Below are 14928 nucleotides of genomic sequence, written 5' to 3'. Positions count from 1 at the left end.
GAGCTTTTGGCTTTTTGTTTTGAAGCCAAGTTATTAGTAATATTTAATATTTTCTTCCATTTTTTGACTTAAACATGAAAGAGAAAAAAACACAGCTCTTTATAATCAGTTACCGTCTGATATGCGGTGCTCTTATCTGTTATGACACAACTGGCAAGTATTTCATAATACGAGCATGTACCCAAGTATAAATATACCTGAATTTTCCCTGGCATACTTATGCTATAGTTATATCCTTGCTTATACGGTTTTATATGAGTAGACATGTAAGCCTAAAGATCAAGAAGAACTGATGTAAACTTTAAAGCTTATTAATCTGTGATATATTTATATAAGATTCAAATATGTGCATAAAAAAAGCTTTAGTTCAAGGCTAGCTTAGAAATAAAATATCCAGATGATATGTTTAGGTGTTGGTGTTTACCAGTTATAAATTTAGTTTATAACATGTTCAAATAAATACCTATTATTTTCATTTTGGTTTAATAATTAAAAATGTATTCCAACAAATGAAATTAAAATCAGACATTTGCTTCTGAGACATGGGTTAAAAAAAAGAAAAAAACAAACTGCTCAATTCCTTAGCTAACCTTTGTTCTTTTTGTATAGACTGTAAGAGTACACTATGGAATGGGTCTGCTTTTGCGGCTCTACATAGAGGCAGACCTCCAGAACTACCTGTAAATTATGTGAAACCTCCAAATGTGGGTGAGTAATATACCTGTGTGTTATAAACAGGTTGTTGATTCTTTCCTTACTGAACTCAGTAGGAAGACAAAAATAGGTACCAAAATTAAATTGGAAGCATAAACAAACTGTTTACATTCCTGAGGAGTTTCATGGCTAGTCCAGATTTTTAAAACATTTTTACTTAAAGCACGTATAATGTTTTATAAAAGGTGATCTTTGTTTTCTTTATTTCATTTCATTTCACTTCTTTCTTAGCAGAAACTTTTTTTTAATATAGTATAGACGTTTTTAGCCATATGGTTGTCTATTTACATGTCTATGTGCTGAGTTTCCCAAACAAAAATACATTATTTATATGTGTTATTTTCCAAAATTATAATGATGTTATACATTTTTATATGTCTGTATTAAGACAAAAAGTCACCTTTCTTGGTTCCAGTTTAATGAAATTCACGTCTCATTCAAATTATTCTTGGGACATCTCTGGCCAGACCATTATGAAGAAATAATAGTAGTGGTTCCCAAAGAGATCTAGATACAAAACTATTTATATTAAAGTTCGCCCTCACAAAGTATGTGCAAAACCAAGGTGCTGGGTGAGTAATTGCTCCTCTGCTCCATTACTTTCTCACTCTTCTAAAAAATTACGTTATTTTATATAGTGTATAGTACCTACAGAATATGCGTAAAATTTGAAAGGGATGAATTTCAGATAGAAAAATATGAATACTTTTTAAAAAGGAATATTTCTTATACAATAAGCTTTGTAGTTTATCCTCAGAAGTTAAGTAAATTGAAGCTAGAAATATTTTTTAAGATATATTTAGACAAAATCATTGATTAGACATTCATAGGACTTATTCAGGGAAATTGGATACTCTGGAGTATATTGATAAAAATACTCTTCCATAGGTTGGATGTTACTTGGAAAAGTTGAGTCTCATTGAACATGGTATTGCTAACTTTTTTTTTTTTCCTTTCAAGGGTAGTTTGTTTATCCACCAGAATTTTCCAGCTTTAGTCATAATTAATATATTGAATTGAGATAACTTTTGTTATTCATGCATTTACTTATTTTCAAAATACAATATTTTTAGCTATACTGTCAACATTATTTTGTTAGTGTGTTATACTTCATGGGTCACATGTGAAGTGCTAAAGAGCAACCATTACAGTATTAGGTTTACAGGCTTTCTTTATCCCTTCTTCCCTTCTCTCGCTTTTTTTTTTTCTTTCAACTAAGCATATACTTTCAAACTTCTGCTGGTTTTGTAAAATAAACTGTTTACACAGATTGGAATCTGTTTGTTATTCTTTTAGTAATTGCTTAGGAATTGTCATGTCCCTGGCATTGATGCTTTTAAATTCATTTTAAATCTGGCATGTTATTTGGGGAGGAGCTTTTAGAACAGAGGCAATTCAATCATGATGTATTTTCACGTAGTACCTGGTACTCAAGATGCTTAAATTTAAGTTATTTAGAATTAAAAGCCTGACAAAAACTCACTAAGATGGATATGAAATCTTCTTTCCAGTTTGTGATTTGAGGCAGTTTTCTCTTTGTGGATCATAGTTCTCCATAGCTACTTTCAAACCAGTCAGTTTTATAGGTTGCCAATCTAAACAAAACTTAATCATGAAGGTATATCTTTTTTTTTTTTTTTTTTTTTTTTTGAGACAGAATCTCACTCTTGTCTCTTGTCACTCAGGCTAGAGTGCAGTGGCACAATATCTGCTCACTGCAACCTCCCCCTCCCTTGTTCAAGCAATTCTTGTGCTTCAGCCCTCTGAGTAGCTGGTATTACAGGCATGCGCCACCACACCCAACTAATTTTTTTATTTTTTATTTTTAGTAGAGATGGGGCTTCATCATGATGGCCAGGCTGGTCTTGAACTCCTGGCCTCAAATGATCCACCCGCCTTGGCCTCCCAGAGTGCTTGGATTACGGGCATGAGCCACCGCGCCTGTCTGGTATATCCTCTTGAAAGTTCTGTTGAATCTTAGAACTATAAAGAACTGACACTCTTTTTCAGGGGTGGGGGGGGTGGGAAAGGAGTTCATGGTCAAGTAAATGTGGGAAACAGCTTTTTAAAAATGGGGAAAAGTTGAATGAATGGAGGAATTTTCATATGTTAAAATGCATTGCTCACCTTAAATAGGGAGCATTTCCCAAGGAATTTAAGCATGGAAACTCTTTCCAGAATATCTGTAAGATCCTGGAAACAGATCTAGAGATCCTGTAAGTTCCTGGGAACAGATTTGGGGAACTTGGTTGAAAATCTTTTTGTTTGCAGCAGAGAAACCCAAAGCTCAGAGAAGTTATTTGATTGGCCTAAGTTACATTGCTTGTCTTCTAAATAGACTATCTATCATATTCATGGTCAGATGTCACCATATTTTCTTGGTATGACAGCTTTACAATCAGATAGCTCCAAAGACAGAGTATATAGCCATGATACTTTTTTAAGTCAACTATATTAGGATATTATTGACATAAAAGGCTGTCTTCTTAAGTGTGCAATTCAATAAGTTTTGACAAATTGTATACATTTTTGTGTAACCACCACCACAATAAAAATATGGAACATTTTTATCAGCCTCAGTATCACTTGCTTAACCCCTGGAAACCAGTAATCTTTTTGTGACTGACTGTGCTTCACGTTATTTAAAATGTCATCTAAATTAAATCATGTAGTAAGTAGCCTTCTGTGTCTGTCTGATTTCACTTAGACCAGTGCTTTTGAAATTCATGCGTGTCATTTCATGTATCAGTAGTTTATTTCTTTTATTACCAAGTAGTATTCCATTCTATGAGTTTACCATAATCTGTTTAATAATTTTGCCTATTATGGATAAAGCTATTACAAATATTCATGTACAGGTCTTTGCATGAATGTCTTTCCTTATTTCTTTGGGTAAATAAATATCTAGGTAGTGCAGTCGTTGGATCATATGTTAAATACAACTTTAACTTTATAAGAAACTGCCAAACTGTTGTGAAAGTAGCTATTATATGTTGTATTCCCACCAGCAATATATGAGATTTCTAGTCCCACATTCTCACCAGCTTCTGATACTGTCAGTTGGTATCTTTTCATGTGCATATTTGCCAGTCTGTAGATCTTTAGTGAAGTATTCACCCGTTTTTTAAATTGAGTTGTTTGGATTTTTTTTATTATTGAGTTTTGAGGTTCTTTATCTATTTTGGGTACAAATCCTTTGTATTTTGCAAATATTTTCTCTCAGTATGCAGTTGTCTCCTCCCTTCTCCCTCCTCTCCCTTCCCCTCCCCTCCCATCTTTTTTAATTGAGATGGGGTTTAGCTTTGTTGCCCAGGCTGGCCTCAAACTCCTGAGCTGAGCAATCACCTGCCTTGGCCTCCCCCTGGGATTACAGGCGTGAGCCACTGTCCCTGGCCCTATGTTATTAACAGTGTCTTTCAAAGAACAGAAATTTTTGCTGAAGTCTAATTTATCAGTTTTGTCTTTAAGATTGTACTTTTTGTGTTCAAAGAAGTATTTGCCTAACTCATGCTCACAGAGATTTTCTCCTATATTCTAGAAGTTTTATAGTTTTGTTGTATATTTAGACTTTTGATCATTTTAATTTTTATATCAGGTATGTGGTTTAGATTGAATTCCTTTTTTTTAAAATTTTTTATTTTTGCATATGGGTGTCTAATTCCAGTATCATTTGTTGAAAAGGCCATCTTTTTCCCCATTGGATTATCGTGGCACATTTGTCGAAAATAATTTAACCATGTGTATATGAGTCTTTCTGGACTCTCTGCTATCTGAGTCTTCCAACTTTGCTCTCATTTTTAAAAAATTGTTTTGGCTTTTCCATTCCTTAGCATTTTCACATAAATTTTAGAATCAGCTTCTCAATTTCCCCAACAAGAAGGTACTGGGGTTTTGCGATTGCACTGAATCTATAGAGACATTTTAGAATAACTGACATCTTGACAGCATTGAGCCTTCTAATCCAGGAACGTAGTATATCTCTCTATTTATGTAAATCTTTAATTTCTCTTAGCAGCGTTTTGTAGTTTTCAGTGTTGAGGTCTTAACACATCTATTGTGAAAACTTTCCCTAAGGATTTTACGGTTTTTATACTGTTTTAAATTGTATGTTTAAGATTTTTGATTTCCAGTTTGTTGCTAGTAGATAGAATTTTTTTTCTTTTTGTTTTGTTTTGTTTTTCTGTATATTGACCTCAGTACATTTATTTACTAAATTTAATGCCTTTTTTTCCTTGAGATTCTTTGTGATTCTTTACATAGATAACCCTGTTGTCTGTAAATAAAGATAGGTTTACTTTTTCCTTTCTGATTTTATGTGCCTTCTATTTCTTTTTCTTAAATTATTGAACTGCTAGTGCCTCTACTACAATGGTGGATTAGGCCGGGTGCGGTGGCTTACGCCTGTAATTCCAGCACTTTGGGAGGCCGAGACGGGCAGATCAGGTCAGGAGTTTGAGACCAGGTTGGCTAACATGGTGAAACCCCCTCTCTACTAAAAATATAAAAATTAGCTGGGCTTGGTAGTGCATGCCTGTAATCCTAGCTACTTGGGAGGCTGAGGCAGGAGAATCGCTTGAACCTGGGAGGTGGAGGTCGCTGTGAGCCAAAATTGCACGACTGACTGCACTCCAGCCTGGGCAACAGATCAAGACTCCATATATATGTATGTATATATGTAGGCAAATTAAAAGGGTGAGAGTGTACAGGTTTGCCTTGTTCCTGATCATAGGGTGAAAGTAGATCATCTTTCACCATTAAGTATAATGATAAATGCCTTTTTTTCGGTTGGAGGATGTTCCCTTCTCTTCCCACTATGCATAGAATTTGTATCATAAATGGACATGTCCCTCTTTTCATTCTGCCCATTATATTTGGAATTACATTAGTAATTTTTCAGGGCATATTTTAACTGGTATTTTATATAAAACAGTGCTACTCAATAGAACCTTCTTTGACAATGGAGATTATTGCAAAGAAAGTAAATATTTATTTTATTTAATTTTAAGTAATTTGCAAACACATGTGGCTAGTGTCCTCTATATTGGATAGTGTAGATCTAGAATAATATGGGAACAGGTAAGCTACTCTGGATAGGTGCATACTTTGAAATCATTCTATTTTAAAGATACACGCACACATATGTTTATTGCAGCACTATTCACAATAGCAAAGACATGGAACCAACCAAAACTAGAAGCCATCTCATCCTCAGCAACAAACCTCAGCAAACTAACACAGGAACAGAAAACTAAACACTACATGTTCTCACTCATAAATGGGAGCTGAACAATGAGAACATATGGAGACGGGGCGGGGGCAGAACACACACCGGGGCCTCTTGTGGGGGTGAGGGAAGGGAAAACATCAGGACAAATAGCTAAGGCATGTGGGACTCAATACCTAGGTGACAGGTTAAGTGCAGCAAACCACCATGGTACGCATTTACCTATGTAATAAACCTGCATGTTCTGCACATGTATCCCAGAACTTAAAATAAAATTTAAAAAAAAGTGTCTTTAATGTTTATTTGAAGAACTAGTATTGTTGATATTATCCATCATGGTAACAATTTTAGGAATTTTCCTAATTACAATTTTTATAAAATTACCTAGAAATGGTAGCAGGATGGCTCATTCATTTGAGACTGATACACAGTTTCTAGTTTTTATAGGTACATAGTAGATGTGTATATTTGTTGGGTATGTGAGATATTTTGTACAGGGATACAATGCGTAATAATCACCTGAAGGTAAATGAGGTGCCCATCACCTCAAGCATTTATCCTTTCTTTGTGGTTACATAGATATTCCAATTATATTTTTAGTTATTTAAAAATGTACAATAAATTATTCTTGACTCTAATCACCCTGTTGTACTAGCAAATACTAGATCTTACTCATTCTATCTAACTATATTTTTTTATCCATTAACCATCCCCACTTTCCCCCTCTTTCCCACTATCCTTCCCAGCCTCTGGTAACCGTCATTCTACTGTTTCCATGAGTTTAATTGTTTTAATTTTTAGCTCCTACAAATGAGTGAGAACATGCAAAGTTTGTCTTCTGTGCTTGGCTTATTTCACTTAATATAACGTTCTCTAGTTCTATCCATGTTGTTATAAATGACAGGATCTCATTCTGTTTTATGTCTGAACAGTATTCATTGTGTATATATACCACATTTTCTTTATCTGTTTGTCTGGTGATGAATACTTAGCTTACTTCAAAATCTTGGCTATTGTGAATAGTACTGCAATAGACATGGGAGTGCAGATATCTCTTCAATATACTGTTTTGCTTTCTTTGGGCTATATACCTAGCAGTAGGATCACTGAATTATATGGTAGTCCTATTTTTAGTTCTTTGAGGAGCTTCCATACTCTTAACCATAGTGGCTATACTGATTTACATTTCCACCAAGAGTGTACAAGGGTTCCCTTTTCTCCAAAACCTCACCAGCATTTATTATTGCATGTCTTTTGGATTTTTTTTTTTTTTTTTTTTTTTTTGAGACAGGGTCTCACTCTGTCACCCAGGCCTGAGTGCAGTGGCGCAGTCTCAGCTCACTGCAACCTCCGCCTCCCGGGTTCAAGTGATTCTTTCACCTCAGCCTCCTAGTAGCTGGGACTACAGGTGCATACTACCACGCCTGGCTAATTTTTGTATTTTTTGGTAGAGATGGAGTTTTACCATGTTGGCCTGGCTGGTCTTGAATTCCTGACCTCAGGTGATTTGCCTGCTTCGGCCTCCCAAAGTGGTGGAATTACAGGCATGACCCACTGCACCCGGCCCTCATTATAGTTTTGATTTGCATTTCTCTGATGATCCACGATGTTGAGCACCTGTTGATATGCCTGTTTGTCATTTGTATATTTTCTTTTGAGAAATGTCTATTCAGCTCTTTTGCCCATTTTTAAATTGAATTATTAGATTTTTGTTTTCTATTGAGTTGTTTGAGCTCCTTTTACATTCTGGTTTATTTTTATTTATTTATTTTTAAATAGGATCTTGCCTTATTCTGTCACTGAGGCTGGAGTGCACTGGTTCAATCATAACTCATTGCAGCCACGAACTTCTAGTGAGCTTCCTGCCTCAGTTTCCTGAGTAGCTGGAACTATAGGCATGCACCACCACTTCTGGATAATTAAAATATATATATTTTTGTAGAGATAGAGTCTCACTGTGTTATCCAGTCTGGTTTCAAACTCCTGGCCTCAAGTGATCCTCCCATCTCTGCCTCCCAAAAATATTGGAATTACAGGCGTGAGTCACTGTGCCCGGCTATATTCTGGTTATTGATCCTTTGTCAGATGAATAGTTTGCAAATTTTTTTCTCATTCTTTGGGTTGTCTTTTCATTTTGTTGATTGTTTCCTTTGTTGTGCACAAACTTTTTTTGCTGTGGTTGCCTGTGCTTTTGGGGTATTACTCAAGAGATCAGAAATCCTTACCCAGTCCAATGTCCTGGAGAGTTTCACCAATGTTTTCTTTTAGTGGTTTCATAGGTGGAGGTCTTAAATTTAAGTCTTCAACCCATTTTGATTTGATTCTTGTATATGGTGAGAGATAGGGGTCTCGTTTCATTCTTCTGCATATGGGTATCCAATTTTCCTAGCACCATTTATTCAAGAGATTGTCCTTTTTTTTTTTTTTTTTTTTTTTTTTGAGACGGAGTCTGGCTCTGTCGCCCAGGCTGGAGTGCAGTGGCCGGATCTCAGCTCACTGCAAGCTCCGCCTCCCGGGTTTACGCCATTCTCCTGCCTCAGCCTCCCGAGTAGCTGGGACTACAGGCGCCCGCCACCTCGCCCGGCTAGTTTTTTGTATTTTTTAGTAGAGACAGGGTTTCACCGTGTTAGCCAGGATGGTCTCGATCTCCTGACCTCGTGATCGGCCCCGCCCGTCTCGGCCTCCCAAAGTGCTGGGATTACAGGCTTGAGCCACCGCGCCCGGCCGAGATTGTCCTTTTTCCAATATGTGTTCTTGAGACCTTTGTTGAATATCAGTTCACTTAAGACATATGGATTTATTTCTCAGTTCTCTAATCTGTTCCATTGGTCTATGTTTCTGTTTTTATGCCAGTACCATACTGTTTTGGTTACAATAGCCCTGTAGTATAATTTGAAGTCAGGTAAGTGATTTCTCGAGTTTTGTTATTTTTACTCAGGATAGTGTCGTCTATTCTGGGTCTTTTGTGGTTCCATATCCATTTTAGGATTATTTCTTCTATTTCTGTGAATGTCATTGGTATTTTGATTGGGATTGCATTAAATCTGTAGATTGCTTTGAGTAGAATGGATATTGTAACAATATATTTCTTATAATTCATGAATATGGAATGTCTTTCCTTTTTTGTATCTTCTTCAGTTTCTTTCATCAGTGTTTTATAGTTTTCATTGTAGGGATCTTTCACTTCTTTGGTTAAGTTTATTCCTAGGTATTTTATTTTATTTATAGCTATACTAAATGGGATTACTTTCTTGATTTCCTTTTCATATTGTTCTCCGTTAGCATATAGAAATACTACTGATTTTTGTATGCATGCTTATATTTCTAAACTGAGGCAAGGGTATGATGCAGTAAGACTGTATTTTTAAACATTTTTTTCCCAAGGAAATCTCAACTGCACGACCCCTACTACTCCCCAATTCAGCAGGAAGCAGTTAGAGCGGTCGTTGGCCAACCTCCCCAGCAGCACTTGGATTTTCTTGTTGAGAGCGGGAACTGAGAGACAGGACTAACTGGATTTCCTAGGCCGACTAAGAATCCCTAAGCCTAGCTGGGAAGGTGACCGCATCCACCTTTAAACAAGGGGCTTGCAACTTAGCTCACATGCGACCAATCAGGTAGTAAAGAGAGCTCACTAAAATGCTAATTAGACAAAACCAGAAGGTAAAGAAATAGCCAATCATCTATCGCCTGAGAACACATGGGGAAGGATAGTGATCGGAATATAAACCCAGGCATTCGAGCCAGCAATGGCAACCCCCTTTGGTTCCTCTCCCATTTTATGGGAGCTCTGTTTTCACTCTATTAAATCTTGCAACTGCTAAAAAAAAAATTGTTTTTTGTTTTTTTATCTTTAGTACAAGTGGCATGTAGCAATATCCTGTAATTTATATAGTAAGCCTGTAATTTACACTGTATACAGCTCAGGAGCCTTGCATTAATTCTAAAGCCAAATTAATATTTACATGTTGCTCTAAGCTTTCATTTAGCATTGATTGACTCTTGACTTATTGGCCATTGTATCGTTATATGTCACTCTTCATGCCAGAATTCACTTGGACGTGAGGGATCTATCTCTTGTTTATATGTAAATGTAAATGGAAAGAAAGTAGTCTAATTTAAACTGTTTATCGGCTGAGGTGACTGAGTTTCTGCCAGGAATATATGTCACTCTCTCTAATTTTATGTAGTTCCTATATCTTGCCTATGTATCATACTTTTGCTAGGTTTTGCTTTTTGTGGCCTGCCTCCCTCTACTTACCACCTTCCTCCTCTTTGTACTCTCATAATTGTGCCTGAAGTGAGTTGCTTCTGAAGCCATTACTTTTATGTACCTGGAGAAGAGCGAGAGATTCTTGTCACACCTGCAAGTAATTAAACTGGAATGTAAACTCAATCTTTTGTATTTTCCACATTGTAAGTGCTCATTAAATATTAAATAGATGGAAGTGCTATGATTGTTGCCACATGGAAACTGAAGTATCCTTTTAAGATGTGTTTATGGGTTTATATAGCCTATATGTGTTTCTAGCCCCTTATATCCATTTCTGAAATCAGTATTGTAGTAATATTAGGATTAATAATTTAGTAGCTTTTTTTTAAATGAAACAGATTTTATTATATGAGGGCTTATTTTATTAAGTAAAATATAAGGAAAAAAAGTATTTTCTCTGTTTAATCCTAGTATGAACATGTTTTTTCTTTCCTCATTATTATTATTCCTTTAGATTTTTCTTTCAGTATACACCAAACTATTAATCTTTTGATGTTTGTTCTATATGTTTAACTCAGTACTTTATAGAAATAGAACTTTATACATCACAAAGGGAAGAAGTAAAACAGTGCTAGGTTTGTTTAGCTAGAGGAAAAGACAGTCTAAAACTTCTGTGTATGTTAACCAAATCAAGTTAAAAAGTTTAGAAGAGGATTTAAAAAAAAATAAAGATTTGGGATGTTTATCATTCCAAATTATATAAGTGAACTTTGCAGAAAGCCTGAAAGGAACTGGAAATAATGTTTCTTTGCCATATTTCACTTAATATTACCCTAGCAAAAAGATGTTCAATGGCCGTGAATATCAATAGCCTGTAGAACTTACTAGTGTTATTTAAGTTGGACTGTGGATTGATGTTATGAGATGTGATTGGCATCAACTTTGAAGACTATATACTTTTACTATTGTTGGTTAAGGTTTTAGAGACATAATTCGATCCATAGAATCAAATGCATGAAAGAAGTAATTCTATACTTTTGTAATTTTACTAGAATTATCACATTTTATTCATATTCATTTTGGTCGCTTTTGTGGCTTGTTTCAATATTTTAGTCTATATTAATCTGTTTAGTTGTTGGAGCTTTTTTAGGAAACCCCCAACGAAGCTTCACCAAAAACTAGCTGGGACTACAGACATGCACGGCCATGCCTGGCTAATTTTTTAATTTTTTTTGTAGAAATGGGGTTTTGTCATGTTGCCCAGGCTGGTCTCGAACTTCTGGCCTCAAGAGATCTGGTTTGCTTCCCAAAGTACTGGGATTACAAGCATGAACCATTGCACCTGGCCACTTTCCAGTGTTTTTGGCAGTATTTTCTTAGTCTATTATTGTCCTGTTTACTTAATAGAAATATATATGCTTACTACATTTTAACCAATCAGAGGGTTGCATACATTCTATTTTCTTTCTTTCTTTCTTTTTTTTTTTCTTTTGAGACAGAGTTTCACCCTTGTTGCCCAGGCTGGAGTGCAGTGGCACGATCTTGGATCACTGCAACCTCCACCTCCCAGGTTCAAGTGATTCTCCTGCCTCAGCCTCCCGAGTAGCTGGGATTACAGGCGTGCGCCACCACGCCCAGCTAATTTTTTGTATTTTTAGTAGAGATGGGGTTTCACCATGTTGACCAGGCTGGTCTTGAACTCCTGACCTCAGTTGATCCACCCACCTGGGCCTCCCAAAGTGCTGAGATTACAGGCGTGAGCCCCCGCTCCTGACCATGTTCTATTTTCTGATGAAATTGTTTGTTTTTGAGATGGAGTCTTGCTCTATTGCTTAGACTGCAGTGCAGTGGCACCATCTTGGCTGAGTGCAAACTCCACCTCCCAAGTTCAAGCGATTCTCATGCCTCAGCCTCCCAAGTAGCTGGGATTACAGCTGTGCGCCACCACGCGCGGCTAATTTTTGTATTTTTAGTAGAGACCGGGTTTCACAATGTTGGCTGGGCTGGTCTCGAACTCCTGACCTCAAGTGATCCACCTGTCTCGGCCTCCCAAAGTGCTGGAATGACAGGTGTGAGCCACTGTGCCTGGCGAAATTTTTAAAAAATAAAACTAATGTTGACCAGGTTATTTATTTGTAAAAGAGAAAATACGAATCCAAGGTTATTTTAGCTCTGCTTAATTACGTACAGCTTGTTTTCTGAAAAACTCTTTGTATTTGAAGATGAGGATATTGATGATGATAGGTGTGGTACAAGAAGCCTGATCTATGAACAGTAGTCCTTTCTGCCCTATGTCTATACAGCTTTAAGACTATATTTGATCAGTAGTTATTGGCTGAGCCTTGTACTATTTTTGATTCAGTCTTAATCTTTTGCTGAAAGCACTCCTCTCCTTGCTTCATCCCCCACTGGGCCTTCGTATTCTTGACTTAAAATTGAGGTAGATGTGCAGCTACTGTTTCTTAGAAGTTTAAAACTTTGTTTTGAAGTTGGTTACAGGATTTTCCTAATCCTATAAGCATCATATTTGAACATTACTTTGATAATAATGTTTTTGTCCTATCCCCTTTAAGTCTGGCCTACTAAAGTTGGGTTGAGATTATTATTCTTTCAAATAGCTAGATTTTCTATTTTCCAAAGACTTATTGGTAACAGGCACTTTTCAACTCTGAGTTTTTTAAAGCTTAAAACACAATAGAATCTTATTTTTTACCTTGTCATAGATGAAATGTGGCTTCTATGTTTATGAAGTTAGCTTGACCTATGGCCAAAATAATTGGGTTTCTCTTTCAATGCCATTTATTGAAAAATTGGAAACAGTCTATTTTTATATAATTTACATTAAAATTTAAAAATTAGGCTGAATGTGATGGCTGAAGCCTGTCGTCTGGCACTTTGGGAGGCCTAGGATGGAGGATCCCTTTAGCCCAGGAATTTGAGACCAGCCTGGGCAACAAAGTGAGATTGCACCTCTAGCCAAAAAATAAAAAACTAAAAAAATTAGAAAATTACGTAAGGATTTCATATATACTATGTTTAACTTTAATGATTTCAGGTAACAGATAAAATTGCCCAAGAGTTATGTGATTCATTAGTATTCAAAAAATCAGAGGCTGGCCATGGTGGCTCGTGCCTGTAATCCCAACAGTTTGGGAGGCCAGTGCTAGAGGATCACTTGAGCCCAGGAATTTGAGACTAGCCTGGGCAGCGTGATGAGACCCTGTCTCTACAAAAATTAAACAATAAAAAATTAGCCAAGTGTGCCTATAGCTCCAGCTACTCAGGAGTCTGAGGCAGCAGGATCACTTGAGCCCAGGAGGTTGAGGCTGCAGTGAGCTGTGTTCACGCCATTGCACTCCAGTCAGGGTGACAGAGTGAGACCCTGTCTCAAAATAATAATAATAATAATACCACCAATTTGTATACTTCTGGTTTTTTCTGGAACTTGGTGCCAATTTGCTGATAAACTCTCTTTCCCAGCAGATATGATAGTTACCTGGCTTTGGTTAAGTCCTATATCTCTTAGCATTATTGATCAGAATATTTCCTGTGATAATAAACAGAATTCAATGAGTTACTCATCTTTCTTGGGAGTAAAAGTCTATTGTGGTTAGTGATTTTCTGGTTTAGGCTCAGGAGGTTTTTTAGGGGGGTCTTAAGAGTGCTTTTGTTGATAGGAAACTGCTGAATCTGTAGGATAATTCAAAATGCATTTTTTTGTTTAAGCATAATCAACCAAGGACCACTAAGAATTAGCCTGTAGTCTGAGAAAATCAGATGTATTGATGTATAGTAAGTGAGTAAACTCCCAAGTAACAATGAAAGGCCTCTGGATAAGAGGGATGAGGGAAGTTTTTTGTAAAGTTTGGTTTACATTAAAGTATTCTGAGGAGGGTCTGATGGAAGCCAGGATCACTTCTAGATTGGTGGCTGTTACTGAGGCAAATTGGAACAAGTGGGGATTAACTATGGATCGGGTATCGTCATGAAGCAAGGACATTTTAGGAACTGGGTATCTCCCTCTGGTAATAAGTGAAAATAGCAAAGTGGGTCCAGGGTCACTGCTGGTAAGAAAGCAGTAATCACTCGAGAGGGAGTCTTCATGATATTTTACAACTGCCTCATAACCTTGGGAAAAACAATGTTTCCTGTTAATTTTGCAGCTGGTTTTATCTATGTCTGTCTTCCCAAGCCTGATTAATTGCACGGTTGCTTTTTTCTTTTTTCAGTCCTAGCTGATATTCACTCTTTCAGTCCCAGATAGATTTTGACTCTTTAACATGTAGTCTTATAAATATTTCAAAAGCAGTGGTCAATATATAGCATTTTGTTACTGATTTTACTTAAGGACTCTCCTCAATGTTCTTAGTCTGTTGAGTTGAAAATCCTTTATTTTAGCCTAGAAACATTTTTCTGACACCACTTTAAAATTTCATGCCTGTGTGAAATAGTTGTAATGCAAACAGATTTTTTTTCTAATGTAAATAAAGACTGGACTAGTTAGTGGTCTAACAACGCTGATGTGACCATCTTGGAATACTCTTTGAATCTTGATGAGCTTTTCAGTAGAACCAAATTTATTTGAAGCCAGAGCCTTTGCTGATGGTGTTGTCTCTCAGGTGGAGGTAAGATCAAGGGATATTATGTAGAATTTTTGCTGTTAAATTATTTCTTATTGCAGGCTCACAGCAGATTACATTTTGTAAAATGTCATTAAATAGACAACATTGAAAAGCGGGAAGACTATTAAACTAGAATCAGGAGACCTAGATTGAGC

The 14928-nt window shown here is 36.4% G+C and overlaps 1 protein-coding gene across 2 annotated transcripts in view; it reads left to right on the top strand.

Moving 5' to 3' along the window:
- The window catches only part of BRWD3 (bromodomain and WD repeat domain containing 3), a 134621-nt gene that overhangs the window by 17298 nt on the left and 102395 nt on the right, over positions 1–14928 (top strand). For both annotated transcript variants that reach the window (XM_015127728.3, XM_015127729.3), the window contains exon 6: positions 610–708. In XM_015127728.3, the coding sequence (XP_014983214.1) occupies positions 610–708 (99 nt within the window). The remainder of the gene's footprint in view (positions 1–609; positions 709–14928) is intronic.

The sequence above is a fragment of the Macaca mulatta genome, chromosome X (assembly GCF_049350105.2).
Source record: "Macaca mulatta isolate MMU2019108-1 chromosome X, T2T-MMU8v2.0, whole genome shotgun sequence".
In the NCBI taxonomy this organism is placed as follows: Eukaryota; Metazoa; Chordata; class Mammalia; order Primates; family Cercopithecidae; genus Macaca; species Macaca mulatta.
This window is presented reverse-complemented; position numbering and strand designations above follow the sequence as displayed.